The sequence below is a fragment of the Pongo abelii genome, chromosome 3, assembly GCF_028885655.2.
Source record: "Pongo abelii isolate AG06213 chromosome 3, NHGRI_mPonAbe1-v2.0_pri, whole genome shotgun sequence".
NCBI classification, from domain to species: Eukaryota; Metazoa; Chordata; class Mammalia; order Primates; family Hominidae; genus Pongo; species Pongo abelii.
Window position 1 is genome coordinate 205,034,891 of NC_071988.2, and position 21,742 is coordinate 205,056,632.

Sequence of the window (21,742 nt, forward strand, 5' to 3'; positions counted from 1 at the left end):
TGAAATTATGTTGTAGAGGAATTCTCTGAATGAGATTTCAGCTTGTCACATCCTTTTTCCCCCCATGTTTCTTTCCTTATTTTGTCCCTTTTTCCGTTTTCTTCTTCTCTTTATAACTTTACCTCCCTGGATTTCCTTATTTCTTTTTGTTTTCTGTATCTAATACTAATGTAGTTTCAATGCATACTGATGTTTAACAGGATAGCAGATATTTGTGTCCATAAATTACATAAGCTGTTGTCACTAGAAGGGCCAGTTCATTCAATGAAAGGACAATCAAACCAGTTGTTTTATTGAATGACTGGACAATGCAATCAAAGTGTGACGTGTTGAGAGACAGACAGAGAGAAAGAGAATAGGTATATAGTATAGCTTCAAGCTCAAGCTCAGAACATAAAAAACTGAAGAATGATATGTTTTTGTTTTAGTTAGTATTTACCTTAAAATAGAACATTGTACTCTGAAATTAATAGGTAATTTGGATTTGAATTAGTTCAAATCAGTCCAGTAGTTGCCACTTCTCTTTTCATTTTTTCTCAGTTCTAAAATCCCTGTTTCATTGTGAACTCTGGAAAGTTTTTCATCTGTGATTTATTCATATTACTGCTAGTTTGTTTATTTCTGATAATAATATGTCAACATAATGTCAGAATCTGGCTAGCTTTTTTGTTCCATTGAACCTTACTTATCATAAATATTTTCCATAATTTAACACTCATGAGTGAAAACTAAAGAGTTCTAATTATTCAGATGGCAAACATTATTTTTAGTTGTTATCTAATCACTGTTTGAGACTGACTGATCTAATTACTTAACCAGCTGCCCAATCTGGACTTTATTTTGTGCTGTGAACCCCTCATGAAGGGGTGGTATGGGGAAAAAAACACTCATTTTCTATTAAATCAGTAGAAAATAATATTTGGAGATCATTTTTTTTAAAAAATCTTTTATATGGTGAAATCTTAAATTAAAAAATAAACTGCTCATAAATAAGTGGAAATACAGTCTCTCAGAACACAGATGCGAAAAAGATGGTTTTTTCCAAGTAAGAAAATAAATTGCATTTCCCCCAGTAGTTGGAAAGATGAGCTGTGATTTGTTTGGATTCCAGTGTCAGTTGGATATGAGTATGAGTCGTGTTTGGACCTGACTCTGTGGGAAAAGAGGACTGCCATTCTGCAGGGCTATGAATTGGATGCATCCAACATGGGTGGCTGGACATTAGATAAACATCACGTGCTGGATGTACAGAACGGTAAGCTCTTCTTCATAGATAACTGATGTTGTAATGTATTGTTCAGAGATAGCTAATGTTGCCCGCTTTCCAACTCATGAGATTGTAGCAACATTTTATGCTATCCATGCTGTAGGATTAAAAATGGCAGAAAAACAAAAGGGTGAATTTTTAAAGATTGTAAAAGCCTAAAGTGGGAACTATATAATACTTTCTTAATATACTTTAAAATGTTCATGTATTCATCGCCAAAATGATTTTCCCATTAGAATGTGAATGACTGACTTTGGTGTTGCAATGAAAGATCTCCGAGTGGTAGTCGTCAGCACAGATTCACCTAAAGTGTCTCATTCTACACTGAGTCAGTGAGTGTGAGCCAAAGTACTTTAGAAAGGTTTACCAAAAATGGAGGGAGGGGGATTTGTTTTTAAAATAAAGAAAAAAAAAATCATGTGACTTCACCAAAATTTTTTAGTAGATTTTAATTCTTGGGTAATTATTCTGAGTATCTAGATTTTTTTTTTCAGTTCTTCTTAGACTATTAGGGAAATAAAACATTCTGCCACTCAAATGGGGTCACATATATTGTTACTTGACTTGGTGAATATTAGGGGAAAAAATGAATAATCTGAGAAAAAAGCAAGAATCAAAAGCGTTCCTAGGAGTAGACCTGATAATGTGCTAGTGAGTATGCTCTGAAGAAACATGTTTTAAATGCTGCAAACCAAAAGAGGAGTATTTGCAAAATATGACCAGCTTAATCTCATGAAGAATATTGTTTATATGAAACACAATTCTGTTGTCTAGACTGTGTTTCCAACATTTTGCCCACATACTAGCTGCATCTCAGACAACTTGAAGGGTGCTTTGCTAGAAAAGCAAGACCTTAAGTTAATCTATTATACTTTAGCCTCCTGTCCTACACCATATCATACTAGTACTCTACTTTTACTGATAGCCAGAGAAAAAAGTCACAGTCTCAGAAAAATAATCTAACTCTTGACTTTGCAGAGATTTTTGGAAGGTTCAGAATGTTGACTTGACCGTGTAATACAATTTAATGTTTATAGTTAATGGTCACTTTTTCAGATTAATGTTGCTTCAGTGTTCATTCCTCCTTAAAACAATTTTTTTTGTGTGAGTGTCGGAGAGGGTGCATTTTAACCTTCCAAATATATACAGAATAAAGTAGTTTTCAGACCAGTACTTGAAAATGCTCGTGCTGGGCCTGAGGCAGTGGCTTATGCCTGTAATCTCAGCACTTGGGGAGGCCAAGGCAGGTGGATCACTTGACGTCAGGAGATTGAGACCAGCCTGGCCAACATGATAAAACCCTGTCTCTACAAAATATACAAAAATTAGCCATGTGTGTTGGTACGCACCTGTAGCCCCAGCAACTCAGGAGGCTGAGGTGGGAGAATCTATGGAACCCAGGAGGCGGAGGTTCCAGTGAGCTAAGATCGTGCCACCGCACTCTAGCCTGAATGACAGAGTGAGACTCCGTCTCAAAAAACAAAAACGGAAGAAAATGCTAGTGCCTTCCCTCCAGGAAATAATAGTCTGAGAAAATCAGTAGTAAGGAAAAACAAACAAAAAAGAAAAACCCTTCCCTGCTTCACTGTTTTGTAGCAGTATATTAAGCTCTACACCCCTTCCAGTTATGTCCTGGACATCAGGATGCAGTTCAGTTTGCACCCCAAATTAAGCAGAGCGGATAACTAGTGCCACATGCAGCACACATTGAAAAGGTGGGACTCCTGACTAAGCAGGGGACTCCAGTGTTCTCTCAGAGCCTCTCTTGTCATCAGTGGTGTCTGAAGCAGTAGTAGTTTCATTCTGTTATATTAGTAGCACAAGGTTCAATCATGGTCTTTTAAAATGCGAAGCCATATGGCAAACATGCTAGTAGCTGCTCTTGATGAAATTATGTAAAATTATATTTCACACAGTTTGAACATATTTCTGTATTCCTTCAGAAGCCCTCTACAAACAAAACTAGCGGAAACGTCTCTAGATGCCATTTAGTTATGATGAGAGTATAGGGTAAAGTTCATAACCAATTAGCTACAGGATTTCACTCAAGAGATTACGAATCAATAGGAAAACTACAGGCATCTCTGTAGCTCCGAAAAAGCCCATGCCTCTGTAATTCACCTTTGTATGATATAACACACAATATTATATTCAGGAGGATTCAGAAATATGTAGATGTTCTGTGTATGTATAATATAAATACACACATGTTCTAAACCAGAATAACATATGGTTAACTTCTATTAAAATATCAGGGCAGATGTAAAAACCGAACTTTCCAAAATGCTGTCCTCAAAAAAAAAATGTTCTAAATTGTAAAATTTATTTAGGCCTAGCACGGTGGCTCACACCTGTAATCCCGGCACTTTGGGAGGCTGAGGTGGGCAGATCACCTTTGAGATCAGGAGTTCCAGACCAGCCTGGCAACATGGTGGAACCCTGTATCTACTAAAAATACAAAAATTAGCCAGGCACGGTGGTGGGAATGTGTAATCCCAGCTACTCGGGAGGCTGAGGCAGGAGAATTGCTTGAGCCAGGGAGGCAGAGGTTGCAGTGAGCCAAGATCGTGCCACTGCACTCCAGCCTGGGCGACAGAGCAAGACTCCGTCTCAAAAATAAATAAATAAAAGAAAATATGTGTTGTTTTTAAATGTGAGATAACCTCAGCCACAAGGTGAACAAATTGCAGTTTAGAATTTTATCCAAGAACATTTTGACAAGTAGTGGCTTTCCAAAGTGACATGTGTCTAATTGAATAAACAAAGTGATTTGTAGTCATGACAAAGTGGATGAGCTATAGAAAGACATGAAGGAAGAAGAGAAGATGGAAATGTAGATGCTGACAGTTATTCGTGCAGGCACCCTGAAACATGGAAATAAATATTCTAATGTTCATCTTTCTGTTCTGTCATCATAGAGAAGAAGCAGGAAGGGCCAATCGTTCAAAGTAATGACTGAATAAATCAGATGTTGTAGAGCAGTAGTCTGACTTGTAGGATTCTTCTGATGAAAATTACACAACTGGCTCTTATAGGAAATTATAGCTCCATAATTATCAGCTAACGTAATCACAGAAAGAAGAATCTTAGATATCACTAATGCATTCTTTGAATATTCAAGGCAAAATGCATTTCACCTCTTGTTATGATCCAGCCTTATTTAGCTTATTTTTCTTAAATTTGAATAAACCTGTTTTATTTTCCCTGATTTCTTTATGTAAATTTGCTATGATTATTACATCACCCAAATAGCAAAGCATTAAAAAAGTAATCACAGAATGCACCTAAAATGTGCTGAGTTATAAGGAGAACATAATTATTCTAATTTCTTCTTCACTTTAAAATTATCCCGAAGTGGGGGAAAAAGCACTTTCTCAAGTTTCCTGATTGTACTTTCGTGGGATTATTCTTTCAACAGTGTATCTGCTAAGAAGTAGAGTCATTATCTCTGAGAACTGCTTTGGAACATAGAACATTCAATAAATAGAATATATGCCGCTCTAAAGTCAAAGCAGCAGGTGGTGTATACAGATGATAACACGTTGAGAAGTGTCATAAGATATGTATGGAACAATAGCAGCTGACCACCCCGTGTACATCACACCAAACTGGAGCCATTGATCTGTATATAGCAATGGCAAAAGCAATAAAATTAGAATCTCAACTCAAATCTAATTTCTAACTATGAAAATATTTAATATTCGTTTGGAATCTTTTCTCAGATTTTCACTGAAGACCTTAAAAGAGCAGACTGGCATTTTGTCTTGATAAAATTATTGGCACTTCCATGCCTTAAAGCAGAATTCACTTTAAATAATACATTGGCCTTCTACAACAGTTTTGTTATGTTTGACATTTTGAATAACTGCATGTATATGCATTCTCCTATCAGATGAGAGTGTACGCAGGAATAGTCTTTGACAGGATAGGTAGAGTTAAAATAAGCCTGTATTATCATTACAGCTTTGGAGTTTGATGTCTGTTTTCTACCTTTGTTTTCCATAAAGTTTGTTAACTTTAAAGAAAATTATAAATTCAAAAGAAATTTATATTCCTGGTGCACATTTTTATTAATTGAATATTTTCAATATTGATTAACAATTAGGCAAACTTGTTGTTCCCTAAAGAACATTATGTAGAGCCTGTTCTCAAACCTGGTTGCACATTAAGATCATCTGGAGAGTTTTTCTAAATTTCAGGGCTAAGGCTGCACCTCAGACAAATTAAACCACCATCTCTCTGGGTGAGAACCAGGCATTAATATTTTTTGGCAACTCCCCAGGCCATTCCAGTGTATAGCCATGACTGATCATCACTGATGTTGAGAACTGGGGTTTTAATTCTTCTCAGTCTTTTGTTCCTTTCACCAGACATGATTTCAGTTCACAGTAGACAGCACTTTTGGTGTATATCCTATGTACTTTATCATGTGATATTTTACACTAGGTAGTTGAATACAGTTCTTTCCAATGGAGCTTCAAATAAGAATGTCTTAATCCAGACCTAACAGGCATTGAATTATAGTTAAAACAATCATGAACATGTTTGCTTTTCACCTTTACACTTTTTCATCATAAGAAAAAAATGCACTTTATTTCTTCTAGGTATACTGTACAAGGGAAATGGGGAAAACCAGTTTATCTCCCAGCAGCCTCCAGTCGTGAGTAGTATCATGGGCAATGGGCGAAGGCGCAGCATTTCCTGCCCCAGTTGCAATGGTCAAGCTGATGGTAACAAGCTACTGGCCCCAGTGGCGCTAGCTTGTGGGATCGATGGCAGTCTATACGTAGGCGATTTCAACTATGTGCGGCGGATGTTCCCTTCCGGAAACGTAACAAGTGTCTTAGAACTAAGGTATGTCTTTCCTAAATTTGGACTCTTAACCAAAGCTAAATGTGCCTTTTTAAAAAAAAATGTTGAGTCTGATGTACTAATTTATTCATATAAAAATACCATCCCAAGGTTTAAAATTTCCCCCAGAAAGAAGTCAAATTCTTGCTTAAAGTTAAGAGAAGCATAACACGTATATATTGTCCCATAAGTGTATTAAAGAGCATAAAGTCACCCAATATATCAGATATCTTACTGATTTCAGCGAATTTTCTGTGCTCTAAAAGGCTAGAGCTATGATTCTTAAATGTCTTTCGTTTTCTTTAGAATAACCCTGTGACATAGGCATAGCTCTTTTATTTCACAGTGGTTGAAATTAAGGCATAAAATATTTTCCTGTGATTTCAGGACCTGATATTAAATGAACTAAGGCTGCAACTTTTAACTAGAATATTGGATCTTCAGGTTGGGTTAATCCATTAGCCATAATGCCAATAGTAAAAGTAACATATTGTCTTTGCTTTGTTCACTTAAGTGTGATTTTCAAATCATTCTATTCTGTAAGTTATTTGGTAAGCCCTAGACTACAGAATTCATTTCCAGTATCATTTCTAACAAGTTGGCAATTTTCCATACAAATAATTAAAATCTCAGAATTCAACTCATTATATTTTAGAAGCCTTTTCTAACTGTGCTTTCTTTTTTTTTTTTTTTTTACCTTTTTTTATCTGCTTCCACCAAGAAATAAAGATTTTAGACATAGGTAAGCATCTTACCTTAAGGTTATTGTATATTTTCAGATATCCTTTTTACATTTCAATGTGACCCTCTGAAATTGTTTTCTAAGAATATTTCATCATGAGAGGGGAAACTCAGTATCACAGATCATCGAAGGAATTAAAAGTCCTTAATTGAACAATTATCATACAATATATTGCAAGTTATTTACGTGATGTAATTTAATTTGAGAAATCTTTTTCAGTTGGTTCATAAAATAAATTTCATTACAAAAAAGTATAAGGAATATCTCTCTATAACAAAATGATTTCCAAGCATTAGTTACTGACCGACACAATCTAAGGCATGTTGAACAGAATGAAACCTGAAGCGCACTAGGAAGGTTTGAGAAGGCCTGCATCGTTCCACAAATACCCAGGACAGGTTGTGTTTTATTGGAGACTCTTTAAGAAAAAGAATCTAGAAAAATTTTACCTTGGCAAATTTTTTAAAACATACGATTTTGTGAACATGTGGCTTGGCAGAGTGAGAGGCCCCAAAACTGAAGCTTAATTATTAGCTTCCTGTAAATTCCTCTTTGCCTATAGTTTATATTTTCCTAAGTTGGGAGAATTACTAGATTTAAGAAGTAACGTTTTCATTGCCATTATTATGGAGGAAATGACTTTCTTCAAAGTGAAGGACGAATATAGTTGAAGCAAATATATAGATTCAGAAGTGTTTCATGTTCCGCTTTCTGTGTACACATAGCTGCAGAAGATATAATAAAGACTTGTATGGACACATTTGATTGAAAAACTTTGCTCAGGATAGAAAAAAAAAAGGTGGGGGAAACCAATGTTTTAAAGTAAAGCCAGCAAAAAGCTAGACAGGTTAGACATGCTAGATCTAGTTTGGTCATTAAAATACCTAATGAAATGATATCAGATAGAAACATTAATAATATTTTATGTGAGGTCTTTTAGATGAATAAGTCAACATAATTACCCTTTGAACTGTTGTGTAGTGATTGACAACTAGCAAACAAAAACCAAAGTTCTACTGAAAGATGGATACCTGTCGCATATCAGGTGACCAAACCTGGCCCCATGATCTTCTCCTGAGATCCCCTATTGATCTTATACTTGCAGCTAATAGCTCAGTCACGTGCTAAAATCAACACTTCATCTCCCCAGGATACTGAGCATGCAAAGCTCTGCTATTAGAAACCACAGTAGAATTTCAAAAACTTTCTGGTCTTGTTTTCTTGGTAGCTGTGGAGAAAAGAGGAAAGACAGACAGGTTGCACACCAACTAAATGTGAAAATGCTGGAGGCAATACAGAAAAAACTATCAAAGCAGCTACCTTTTAACAAGCGGGCCTATTCCATGCCGGGCATGGTGCCAGATATTTTATATCTGTTATTGCAGATCCACACAGCAATCCCTCAGGGTTATAGGTGACGTAGTAGAGGCTCCAGGAGGTTATGTATCTTCCCCAAAATACATATCTAAGAAATAGGTAGCAGACAGTTAAACCACTCTAAAAATATGTTCTTTCCACTGTACCACACAGCCGGTTTTTCTGTGTCCCAATGGCTAAGATTCTAGGGGCTCATTCCCTGGGTATGCAAAAAGCAAGACTTATTTCACAATCATTTTACCTGTTATTTAAAGCCGTAATCTCTCCCTCTGGAAAAAAAAAATCTATGAGGTTAGAGTTACATCTTTATTAAAATAGAAATTCATTTTATACTAACTCCTGGTGTTTGGCAGTGATACTATTGTAATCCCTCTCTCATGATCCTCCATAATCCTTCTCCTCTGTCCATCATCCTAACTACATTTGTGCTTCTGCATTTCCTGTATGTGCCATGCTTGAAGAGTACACTTTTTGGGTTTTATATGGATATTTAATTATATGAAATCAATCAGTGTTAATTGATCACTTACCGTGTGTTAGACACTTTGAAAAATAATTACATAAGACAAAGTACCTCCTCTCAGAACTCACAATCTAGCAGGGGAGACAAGGTATATATGTGACACATTAAATAACTTTATCAGTATCATTCTTTGACACTTAATCATACCCGTGGTCCATGGTTTCAAATGTGAGAATAGTTCTGTGAAGGAAGAGATTACTGGGAGATGGCACTATGGTAAGGAAACATTTTCTGGAAGGGCTGATATTTGAGCTAGGTCTAAAAATGAAGTCTGCTTAAATAGAACAGCAAGAAGAAAAGAGGGCAGTCATGAAGAAATAGAGAAAGCAAGTAAAGTTACTGGGGACTGGGGGAGAGCTGAGCAAGACATGTTCTGAGAGTAATCAGACCCACCTGAATGGAACAGGGGGTTCATGGTGGTAATCACGAGAGATACAGCAGAAAGGCAGGGGAGGGTCAGATTGCTTGGGGCCTTGAGTGCTCTAAGGAATTATTCTCTCCTATAGGATACCTGAGACAGTGGGGACCCATTTTAGGATCCTGAACAAGTGGCACACTCAAAGTGGCCTTTTAGGAAGAGTAATTTGGTGTCAGAGTTCAAAATGATTGAACATCAGATCAATTAGAAAGCTGTTGCAGCTTGAGATGCTAGATACCTAAAATAGGATGGTTAGCAGTGAAGGAAGCCAAACGATAAAATAAAGGGATGGAGAGAATGGAGAGTCTTTGTCTAAGTGATAAGAAAGAGGAAGATGTAGAAAATGTGTAAGGTCTTTGAGCCCAAATCAGCAAACATGATCATGTCATTGATAAAATAGGGATTCCATTTGCTTAGCAAGTAATAAAATTGACCTAGCAAAGTCAACATATTTTAGTTCATTGAAACTTCTTTTAGCTTAAAAAATTAAAGTTCTTTTCAGATGCTTCTTCCTGTGTACCTGCTTATCTTTACCTTCCCTTTCCTGGTTAATAAGATCCTTCCTGGCGTGCTCCTTATCCTCGCTTTCTTGGGGAGCGTAAGAGTCATGAGAGGCTCAGGAACAGGTCATAGGAAGAAAAAGAAATTGAAAAGTGTGTCTAAATCTACAAAAGGAATGGTATTGCCAGTTGTTAATGATTAAAATATAAAAATGCATACTTTTTATCCTCTTCTGTATTTCATATACTGTAAACAGTCTCATTAGTTGGACTAATGGGGGAATAATTAAAATATTGAATAAACATTAGTATAAAAACACATTGTCTTATTTTAAAATTCAGAGAGTGTTCTGTTATATCAAACTAATAAGCACCGCCAGGATATTACATGAAATAAAAATTCTTAGCTATACTTTAATGAATAGGTATAAATATTACTGATCAACATATTAAACTTTTTACATACATAGAAGCTGCTACAATTCTTTAAAAATGTCTTTCTTTTAGATATACCAAACATTTCCTTCTCTGATGTTTATAGTATTAGTTTGCTAAGGAATCCCTTTAATATGTAGTAAGTTTTACCTCATCCTTGTTCCAATTCTCACACATTCCAAAATTTAAAAATTACATTAATTAACTAATACCAGCCAAAGGGCATTTAAACATGTAGAACTAAAAATAAACTTTGTGAATTTTATATTACCAATTAAAGGATCAAAGAAAGTGTCAATCATAAGTCTGTGAATTTGAATCTATTAAAGTGTAGATACCAAATTATAAAAATTTTATCCAGCATTCCTTATTGACTTAATATTTAAAAATCAAGCAGGCACGGAAATATCACACCGCAAGTCCCTGCTTGCAATATTCTGAACAGTCTTTTGGTTACCATAAAAGAAGCCGTTTTACTTTTATGTATGAATATAGTTTGTTGTGCTTCTTCAAATGTCTTGTGTTCTAAAGGCTGTGGCACAGTTTCCAACTCAAAAGATAGAAGTGCTAATAATGTCTGTTCTCTGGCTTGTTCTTTGTGAATATTTCTCTAGTCTAAGAAGGTTGAATTATGACAAAATAAATGAGCAAATCCAGCCTGCACTTACCACTGGATCTGTGTCTAATTGAATGAGACTAGAGATGTCTTGATAATTGTGATGATCTAGGCAATTCAGGATGAGTTAAGAATCAAGGTGGAATATACTAAAGGTTCTTAACTTGATCTCAGTTTCCTTGGTTTTGCTATTAGTCAAAATTGTAATATTTCAAACCTTTCTGAAATAGTGAAATCTCCATCACATAAGAATGCTGCTGTGCTTCTGCTAAGCAGAGATTTCCCAAAAGGGCCAAGCATTTTGAAAATCCCTGTGCTCCAGCTGCTAGCTGCAGCCGGTTCCGTCGTGGTAGCCTCACGTTTTCACAGTAGATAGATTACTGACCTAAAAATTCACCACTCATTGTACCCACACTCCCGCCTCTTTAGTGCTTTGGCTTTTCAGAAAGTTGGAAAGCAAGCACGAGCTCACACTGTCAACTCTCTATGCTTAAATTAGGTGACCTTGAATCCCAGTCCTATGGCATATGATTCAGAGCTTCACAGCCACCAGTCTGTCAACTAGAAATATCCAGACTCACTTTTTTTCCTTTTAGTACTTCCATGCTGATCCCTCTTTTCATTTAGGAGAGACCAGCATCTAACAACCGGCTCTAATTTGCCATTCCAGCCTGCGCTGCTGGGAATTTGTCAAGTTCTCATTTCCTACCATCCTGTGGGAATATTTCCAGAGGCTAATTCTCTTCTCTAGGGCCACTTAGACTCCCCCACATTTGTTCTTCTGGACGATAGAGTTGTGTCCAAAAGTACAGCTTTCATTTGTCAGACATTTTTAAAGCCATTGACATTTGTTGCTTGATGGAGAAATTTCTATGTCTTCTAGGAAGGAGACGCTTCAGGACAGGAAATAAGCAAATATAAGCACCACTTTGGGCATTCTCTCATTACTTTCCCACTAGGATAAAACTGATGACAGTAAAGGCAAAGCTTATGACTTGAATGTCCATTCGTTTTTGCACCAAGAAAACTCACGTCCCATAGCTAAAGAGGATGCCACCACCACTGAAGCTGCCACCTCAAAAATCTGTTTATTTTTTCTCAAAATGAGGGCATCCTGAGGAAGTGTACATGATTCATTTACCATGAATGAATCATCATTGTTCATCATTACTCTCTAAACAATTTAAAGTGGGTATTTTAAGATGAGTCTTCATTATTTTAATAGTTTAGGATATTATAAACTGCTGTTTTAACAGCAGAAGTAAGAAAACAAATTTAAACCTAAACCAAGTTTAAACCTAATCAGTTTTTTTCTTTTAATATTTTCAGAAACAACTCATACTTTAGTTAATTATTGTATTCCTGCACTTCCTAAGGTTGTAAGGCAAAAGACATTGCACTGTAAGAAGAGACAGGACAAAAGCAAGTATAAGGATGGTTAATTCTTAGTGAGTATGTAGTATGCGCTAGGCCCTGTTCTAAGGATCTTACATATATAGTTCGTGTAATCCTCCCAGCATCCTGTGAAATATGTATTATTATCACCACCTTTACAGGTAAGGAACCTGAGGCACAGATAAGTTAAGCAACATGCCCAGATCATACATTTAGTGTTAGTAATGAAGTTAGGACTTAAATCCAGGCAATCGGGTACAGAGTTCATACTCAAAGGATATACAACTGAGAAGAAAAAAAAGTATGTGTGTTATGTATACACATGAGTGTATGCATACCATGTACACAGCTATTCACAGTTAACTGTATAATCAGGGAGGTAGGAAAGACTAGAGGGGCCTCTCCAATGTCATGTCTTTCAAAGTAGACTCAGCTTGGTGGAGTTGCAACTCTGTCACCAATTATATATACCTGAAAGACCAGCTTTGTCAACATTAGACTGTTTATAGAAAGGAAAAAAAAAAAACCTCTGTAAAATTGCTCTGAATCTTATATTGATATGTAACTCTTCACTTCCTAACAAAGTAATGAACTACCACATTAAGGGATGCAATATGTGTTGCGGCATTTAAAATTGTAGGCATCAACTTAGGAAAATGATATAATAACACTTAGCATAGCAAGTTGATCATTTGGCATAACCCAGTTGTTCTGAAATGTTTTTCTTGCACAATGACTTGCATCTTTCTGAGTTCATCTTACTTTTTACCATTTCACACACATTTACACACTCTAAGATGTCTTGCTCTAGTCTGTCTTTTGTCACTCAAAGATATTAAAGGCTGGAAAGGAGATCCCAAAGCTGAAGGACATACAAAGCTCAAGCCTTTGTATGTCTTTGTATTTCTCTGTATACTAACATCACAGCCTAAGAGCTCTTCAGAGCTCCACAAGGCCTCTACAGACTCCATGTGTGATCTGCTGTCCTCCTCTAACAACATGAGAAACACTTAAACAATTTTAAGAATAGAATCTCTTACAGGAATGATAAAGTACATCTATTCAGCACTTAGAAAGAAAATCATTAAGTAGTGAAAATTGTTTTATTAGAACCTAACCTCATTAGTAATGAGGAGACTACTGCATCACTATTAGTATAAAAATATTCATATAGGTAGGTTTATTCTAAATATTTTAGATGTTCACAAATAAAATAAATGGAAACAAGCATATAACTGTGTGTGTGTGTGTGTTCGTGGCTGTATGTGGAAAGAGGGAGAGGAAGAGAGAGAATGAGAATTAATTAGTATAACTAAGTTCATCATCAAAAGATACATGGAGTTTGACAGATTCCCATCATGTTGACATCTTGGTTGGGACACCAAATCATTTAAATTATTTTTCAGGTTTCTGTTCAGAAGGCAATCTTTGCACATGTACAAGATTACATTAATTTTAAGAATGTGGCATTGAGTGTTTGTAAGGATACTAACTTTTTTAATTCCAGTGATACGTCATAATTTGTCCCCTCCTTCACAGTGTTGGGCTTAGCATTTTTTACAAGTGATGGGACATAAAATGTTTTACATTTGCATTTCTTTATATTTATAAAACTGAGGCACTACATTTTGTATGCCACTGCATTCATAGACAGGTTTCAGAGCAGCTCAGTATACAAACTTCAGAAAGAAAACTGAAGGCTCCAGCAAACTACCTAGCTCACTGCCACAGGCCACCAACTAAGACTCCCCCGTACACTTGAATGACCTCATTTTAATATTTAACCCCATGGGACAGACATTGGCACTCTTCTGGATTATGATAGAGCAACCAAGACAGATACAGTGGTACATTTCTTCAGGGGGAGGGTTTTTAGTTTGAAAGGGTAATACCCTATGGCGAGGTAGGAGTGGAATCGGTAGTATATTGTACTTCACTGGAGGATTTGATGGAGACATGCTTCCCCTGGAATAAACTTTATGTCCCTCATTCAGGGGCAGTTTTTTAATGGCTTTGCATTGAGCACAAAAGATTTAGACAATTTGCTTCTTTGTTTTAGGCTAGACACATATTGCCTTTTAAAGGTAATATTTTTTAAGATGACTGTTAGTAAATTGTCGAATCCTCAGCATCAGTCAAGGAAGGCAAACAGTAATATCAGAGAAATGCTACCTGTGAGCACATTCTTTTAAGTCATTATTAAATAGACAGTACTATTCATGTCTAATCTTTGATCATGGATTCCAAACTATAATCAGTTTCCCATGATCTGTTTTATTTTGCTTTGAATTTCCCTCTGTGTATTAGGAGTAATTCCCTTTGATGTTTATGTATGATCCTTTTCACAGCAGTAACCCAGCTCATAGATACTACCTTGCAACGGATCCAGTCACAGGAGATTTGTACGTTTCTGACACAAACACCCGCAGAATTTATCGCCCAAAGTCACTTACAGGGGCAAAAGACTTGACTAAAAATGCAGAAGTCGTTGCAGGGACGGGGGAGCAGTGCCTTCCGTTTGACGAAGCAAGATGTGGAGATGGAGGGAAGGCCGTGGAAGCCACACTCATGAGTCCCAAAGGTACCGGCAGTTGGCGATTTGAGGATTTCTTTTTATTTATTTAAAAAAAAAAAAAAAGGGGGTAGAAAATCCATTTAGTGCCTAGTCATGTTTAATGCTGAGTCTAACTTTTTACCTTTGACAGTGTTCTGAAAAGCTGTTTCACACCTAGGGTCTTTAAAAGCCATGTAGCATGAAACTGCTAGAATCCTAACTTGGTTTTACAGTAAATATTAGGTTCTTGGCATTTTTTATTATCATACCATTTTTTCAGCTCTTCAAAGAATGAAGCAACTACTCTATATAATTCAGGTCACATCCTGTTAAACTTCAAGGAAGTACCCAAATTCTTTCATAGTCCTGGAATTTCTTTGTCATGAATGAGTCCCAGGCTTCTTTAAAACCCATCACTAAGCAACCCTGTGAGCCCTCACCCTCTTTGGAGAGCTGTTAAACTTTTGTTTCTATGCCATGGGAAAAAATCCTTGCTGAGAGGGATTTTTGGAGGTAACAAGGGCTAAAAAATTTTACGTGGTAAAGGCTTTTAAACCAGGCAGGAATGATTCCCTGCTCATGTATTATGGCACTCAATACAATGTTTTTGGTTTGGGGCCTTTATTTTTTTCATGGTAGCTGCGGACTATTATGTGAGCAAGGACTGGAAAAAAGTATCTGTACTGAATTATTCATAATAGAAAATTTCATTGTAACAGGGTCAACAAAACACTAACTTTGGCTTAGATCTATTTTTGTTAGAAGGATATGGTTACTGTAAGTTAGCTGGAATGGAATTTGAAACCGGTTCTATAATTTATAGACCACAACATTATATAATCATTATAATTTATATTTGAATCATACAAGTATTACCTGTGCGATACATATACTCACAGGAGATTCTGACAAAATTGGATTATTTTCTTACTGAATTTTTTTTTTTTTTGAGATGGAGTCTCGCTCTGTTGCCCAGGCTGGATTGCAATGGTGTGATCTCAGCTCACTGCGACCTCCGCCTCCGGGGTTCAAACCATTCTTCTGCCTCAGCCTCCCGAATAGTTGGGACTACAGGCTCACACTGCCACACCCAGTTTTTTTTTGTATTTTTTAGTAGAGACAGGGTTTCACCGTGTTGCCCAGGCTGGTCTCAAACTCCTGAACTCAGGCAGTCCGCCTGCCTCAGCCTCCCAAAGTGCTAGGATTGCAGGCGTGCGCCACCATGCCCTGCCTCCTTACTGAATTTTTAATTTATTTGTAATATAAATGCCTATGTTGGATGTGTTTGCAATCTGCAGTCCTGCCTGCTACCTGTCACCCATGTTGTCACTGGGGTTAAATAATTGAGTTTAATAATGGGCCTAATAGTTAATCAAAAGTAACCATTTTTGAAAAATTAGTAATACTTGCTTCTCTCAAATACAGGAATGGCAGTTGATAAGAATGGATTAATCTACTTTGTTGATGGAACCATGATTAGGAAAGTTGACCAAAATGGAATCATATCAACTCTCCTGGGCTCTAACGATTTGACTTCAGCCAGACCTTTAACTTGTGACACCAGCATGCACATCAGCCAGGTAGTTAAATACTAAGCCAACTTGTTTGTTTTTCCTCTAGGTGACTTGACTTACTCAGTCAGTAGACGATGATGGCACCGTATTAAACTGCATATATCATGTGTTGCAGTGGCTCTGATAGGGTAGTCCCATTTACACACATACGGGAGCTAATAAAAAGTTATTTTCTTCTATAATTCTACATTTGATTAATTCAGTGAGATACAGAACAGTTATCACTAAGAAATGCTAAGCATTTGTAATAAAATACCAGTAAAGTAGGAGCATGCAGGTATTCTAAAAAGAACCAAACAGCTTAAATCTCTAATCTCTTGATTGCATGAGCTCCTTAAGTAGTAGAGAGAACCCACTATGATTAGTCCCAAGGGACTTATATTTAGAATTAGAAACTTTACTATTGGCCTGATTGAAAGCACAATAGAATACTAACCTATTCGTAACCTAGAAAGCCCCAACATTTGGTGGTTATTGCTGCCATAAGGAACATGTGTGTTCATAGCTCACTGGTATCTGTTAACTCACTACTTAGAGGCTTATTTGCTATTTGCCTGTAACTAGCAAATCTTTGTGTGAGCTGAATTTTAAAATAAAGTGTTATTTCCTGTATCTATCTTCATTCACTACTTTTTGGTTTATTTTACTGAGGCTATTGAAAAAACTATTATCAAACAGTTTATCTCAGATTAATGCCAATTTCCCTGACTGGTCTAATTTACTCTTCTGGCGAATTAACTGTAGTGCAGTAACTGACTAACCAGGCCATTTCTTTTTTTATTAAGGTACGTCTGGAATGGCCCACTGACCTAGCCATTAACCCTATGGATAACTCCATTTATGTCCTGGATAATAATGTAGTTTTACAGATCACTGAAAATCGTCAAGTTCGCATTGCTGCTGGACGGCCCATGCACTGTCAGGTTCCTGGAGTGGAATATCCCGTGGGGAAGCACGCAGTGCAGACAACACTGGAATCAGCCACTGCCATTGCTGTGTCCTACAGTGGGGTCCTGTACATTACTGAAACTGATGAGAAGAAAATTAACCGGATAAGGCAGGTCACAACAGATGGAGAAATCTCCTTAGTGGCTGGAATACCATCAGAGTGTGACTGCAAAAATGATGCCAACTGTGACTGTTACCAGAGTGGAGATGGCTACGCCAAGGATGCCAAACTCAATGCCCCATCCTCCCTGGCTGCTTCTCCAGATGGTACACTGTATATTGCAGATCTAGGGAATATCCGGATCCGGGCTGTGTCAAAGAATAAGCCTTTACTTAACTCTATGAACTTCTATGAAGTTGCATCTCCAACTGATCAAGAACTCTACATCTTTGACATCAATGGTACTCACCAATATACTGTAAGTTTAGTCACTGGTGATTACCTGTACAATTTTAGCTACAGCAATGACAATGATATTACTGCTGTGACAGACAGCAATGGCAACACCCTTAGAATTAGACGGGACCCAAATCGCATGCCAGTTCGAGTGGTGTCTCCTGATAACCAAGTGATATGGTTGACAATAGGAACAAATGGATGTTTGAAAAGCATGACTGCTCAAGGACTGGAATTAGTTTTGTTTACTTACCATGGAAATAGTGGCCTTTTAGCCACAAAAAGTGATGAAACTGGATGGACAACGTTTTTTGAGTAAGTATATGAAAATTCTACTCTGATTATAAAATACTGTGACATAATAATAATATAATCTTAAGGGCTGGAGGATTCTGTGTTTTTGAGAGCCTAGAGCTTCTGTAATTTTTGTTTTTTTTTTTTTCTCTTTTTTATTATTATTATTATTATTACTATTATACTTTAGGCTCTATGGTACATGTGCACAACGTGCAGGTAAGTTACATGTGTATACATGTGCCATGCTGGTGCGCTGCACCCACCAACTCGTCATCTAGCATTAGGTATATCTCCCAATGCTATCCCTCCCCCCTCCCCCCACCCCACAACAGTCCCCGAAGTGTGATGTTCCCCTTCCTGTGTCCATGTGTTCTCATTGTTCAATTCCCACCTATAAGTGAGAATATGCGGTGTTTCGTTTTTTGTTCTTGCGATAGTTTACTGAGAATGATGATTTCCAATTTCATCCATGTCCCTACAAAGGACATGAACTCATCATTTTTTATGGCTGCATAGTATTCCATGGTGTATATGTGCCACATTTTCTTAATCCAGTCTATCATTGTTGGACATTTGGGTTGGTTCCAAGTCTTTGCTATTGTGAATAGTGTCGCAATAAACATACGTGTGCATGTGTCTTTATAGCAGCATGATTTATAGTCCTTTGGGTATATACCCAGTAATGGGATGGCTGGGTCGAATGGAATTTCTAGTTCTAGATCCCTGAGGAATCGCCACACTGACTTCCACAAGGGTTGAACTAGTTTACAGTCCCACCAACAGTGTAAAAGTGTTCCTATTTCTCCACATCCTCTCCAGCACCTGTTGTTTCCTGACTTTTTAATGATTGCCATTCTAACTGGTGTGAGATGGTATCTCATTGTGGTTTTGATTTGCATTTCTCTGATAGCCAGTGATGGTGAGCATTTTTTCATGTGTTTTTTGGCTGCATAAATGTCTTCTTTTGAGAAGTGTCTGTTCATGTCCTTCGCCCACTTTTTGATGGGGTTGTTTGTTTTTTTCTTGTAAATTTGTTGGAGTTCATTGTAGATTCTGGATATTAGCCCTTTGTCAGATGAGTAGGTTGTGAAAATTTTCTCCCATTTTGTAGGTTGCCTGTTCACTCTGATGGTAGTTTCCTTTGCTGTGCAGAAGCTCTTGAGTTTAATTAGATCCCATTTGTCAATTTTGGCTTTTGTTGCCATTGCTTTTGGTGTTTTAGACATGAAGTCCTTGCCCATGCCTATGTCCTGAATGGTAATGCCTAGGTTTTCTTCTAGGGTTTTTATGGTTTTAGATCTAACATTTAAGTCTTTAATCCATCTTGAATTGATTTTTGTATAAGGTGTAAGGAAGGGATCCAGTTTCAGCTTTCTACATATGGCTAGCCAGTTTTCCCAGCACCATTTATTAAATAGGGAATCATTTCCCCATTTCTTGTTTTTGTCAGGTTTGTCAAAGATCAGATAGTTGTAGATATGTGGCATGATTTCTGAGGGCTCTGTTCTGTTCCATTGATCTATATCTCTGTTTTGGTACCAGTACCATGCTGTTTGGGTTACTGTAGCCTTGTAGTATAGTTTGAAGTCAGGTAGCATGATGCCTCCAGCTTTGTTCTTTTGGCTTAGGATTGACTTGGCGATGCGGGCTCTTTTTTGGTTCCATATGAACTTTAAAGTAGTTTTTTCCAATTCTGTGAAGAAAGTCATTGGTAACTTGATGGGGATGGCATTGAATCTGTAAATTACCTTGGGAAGGATGGCCATTTTCATGATATTGATTCTTCCTACCCATGAGCATGGAATGTTCTTCCATTTGTTTGTATCCTCTTTTATTTCCTTGAGCAGTGGTTTGTAGTTCTCCTTGAAGAGGTCCTTCACATCCCTTGTAAGTTGGATTCCTAGGTATTTTATTCTCTTTGAAGCAATTGTGAATGGGAGTTCACTCATGATTTGGCTCTCTGTTTGTCTGTTATTGATGTATAAGAATGCTTGTGATTTTTGTACATTGATTTTGTATCCTGAGACTTTGCTGAAGTTGCTTATCAGCTTAAGGAGATTTTGGGCTGAGACAATGGGGTTTTCTAGATATACTATCATGTCATCTGCAAACAGGGACAATTTGACTTCCTCTTTTCCTAATTGAATACCCTTGATTTCCTTCTCTTGCCTAATTGCCCTGGCCAGAACTTCCAACACTATGTTGAATAGAAGTGGTGAGAGAGGGCATCCCTGTCTTGTGCCAGTTTTCAAAGGGAATGCTTCCAGTTTTTGCCCATTCAGTATGATATTGGCTGTGGGTTTGTCATAAATAGCTCTTATTATTTTGAGATACGTCCCATCAATACCTAATTTATTGAGAGTTTTTAGCATGAAGAGTTGTTGAATTTTGTCAAAGGCCTTTTCTGCATCTATTGAGATAATCATGTGGTTTTGGTCTTTGGTTCTGTTTATATGCTGGATTACATTTATTGATTTGCGTATATTGAACCAGCCTTGCATCCCAGGGATGAAGCCCACTTCATCATGGTGGATAAGCTTTTTGATGTGCTGCTGGATTCTGTTTGCCAGTATTTTATTGAGGATTTTTGCATCAATGTTCATCAAGGATATTGGTCTAAAATTCTCTTTTTTGGTTGTGTCTCTGCCAGGCTTTGGTATCAGGATGATGCTGGCCTCATAAAATGAGTTAGGGAGGATTCCCTCTTTTTCTATTGATTGGAATAGTTTCAGAAGGAATGGTACCAGCTCCTCCTTGTACCTCTGGTAGAATTCGGCTGTGAACCCATCTGGTCCTGGACTTTTTTTGGTTGGTAAGCTATTGATTATTGCCACAATTTCAGCTCCTGTTATTGGTCTATTCAGAGATTCAACTTCTTCCTGGTTTAGTCTTGGGAGGGTGTATGTGTTGAGGAATTTATCCATTTCTTCTAGATTTTCTAGTTTATTTGCGTAGAGGTGTTTGTAATATTCTCTGATGGTAGTTTGTATTTCTGTGGGATCGGTGGTGATATCCCCTTTATCATTTTTTATTGCATCTATTTGATTCTTCTCTCTTTTTTTCTTTATTAATCTTGCTAGCAGTCTATCAATTTTGTTGATCCTTTCAAAAAACGAGCTCCTGGATTCATTTATTTTTTGAAGGGTTTTTTGTGTCTCTATTTCCTTCAGTTCTGCTCTGATTTTAGTTATTTCTTGCCTTCTGCTAGCTTTTGAATGTGTTTGCTCTTGCTTTTCTAGTTCTTTTAATTGTGATGTTAGGGTGTCAATTTTGGATCTTTCCTGCTTTCTCTTGTGGGCATTTAGTGCTATAAATTTCCCTCTACACACTGCTTTGAATGCATCCCAGAGATTCTGGTATGTTGTGTCTTCATTCTCGTTGGTTTCAAAGAACATCTTTATTTCTGCCTTCATTTCGTTATGTACCCAGTAGTCATTCAGGAGCAGGTTGTTCAGTTTCCATGTAGTTGAGCGGTTTTGAGTGAGATTCTTAATCCTGAGTTCTAGCTTGATTGCACTGTGATCTGAGAGATAGTTTGTTATAATTTCTGTTCTTTTACATTTATTGAGGAGAGCTTTACTTCCAAGTATATGGTCAATTTTGGAATAGGTGTGGTGTGGTGCTGAAAAAAATGTATATTCTGTTGATTTGGGGTGGAGAGTTCTGTAGATGTCTATTAGGTCTGCTTGGTGCAGAGCTGAGTTCAATTCCTGGGTATCCTTGTTGACTTTCTGTCTCGTTGATCTGTCTAATGTTGACAGTGGGGTGTTAAAGTCTCCCATTATTAATGTTTGGGAGTCTAAGTCTCTTTGTAGGTGACTCAGGACTTGCTTTATGAATCTGGGTGC

General features: G+C 37.1%; 1 protein-coding gene across 30 annotated transcripts in view; it reads left to right on the forward strand.

Annotated features, from left to right (window-relative positions):
* TENM3 (teneurin transmembrane protein 3) overlaps positions 1–21,742 on the forward strand; it is a 2,759,728-nt gene that overhangs the window by 2,691,695 nt on the left and 46,291 nt on the right. For 15 of the 30 annotated variants that reach the window (XM_054553580.2, XM_054553586.2, XM_054553590.2 and 12 more), the window contains 6 exons: positions 1,112–1,255; positions 5,872–6,121; positions 6,840–6,860; positions 14,473–14,705; positions 16,104–16,258; positions 17,038–17,912. In XM_054553580.2, coding sequence (XP_054409555.1) covers positions 1,112–1,255; positions 5,872–6,121; positions 6,840–6,860; positions 14,473–14,705; positions 16,104–16,258; positions 17,038–17,912 — 1,678 coding nt within the window. The remainder of the gene's footprint in view (positions 1–1,111; positions 1,256–5,871; positions 6,122–6,839; positions 6,861–14,472; positions 14,706–16,103; positions 16,259–17,037; positions 17,913–21,742) is intronic. The other 15 variants (XM_054553585.2, XM_054553589.2, XM_024245989.3 and 12 more) reach the window with 3 other exon arrangements.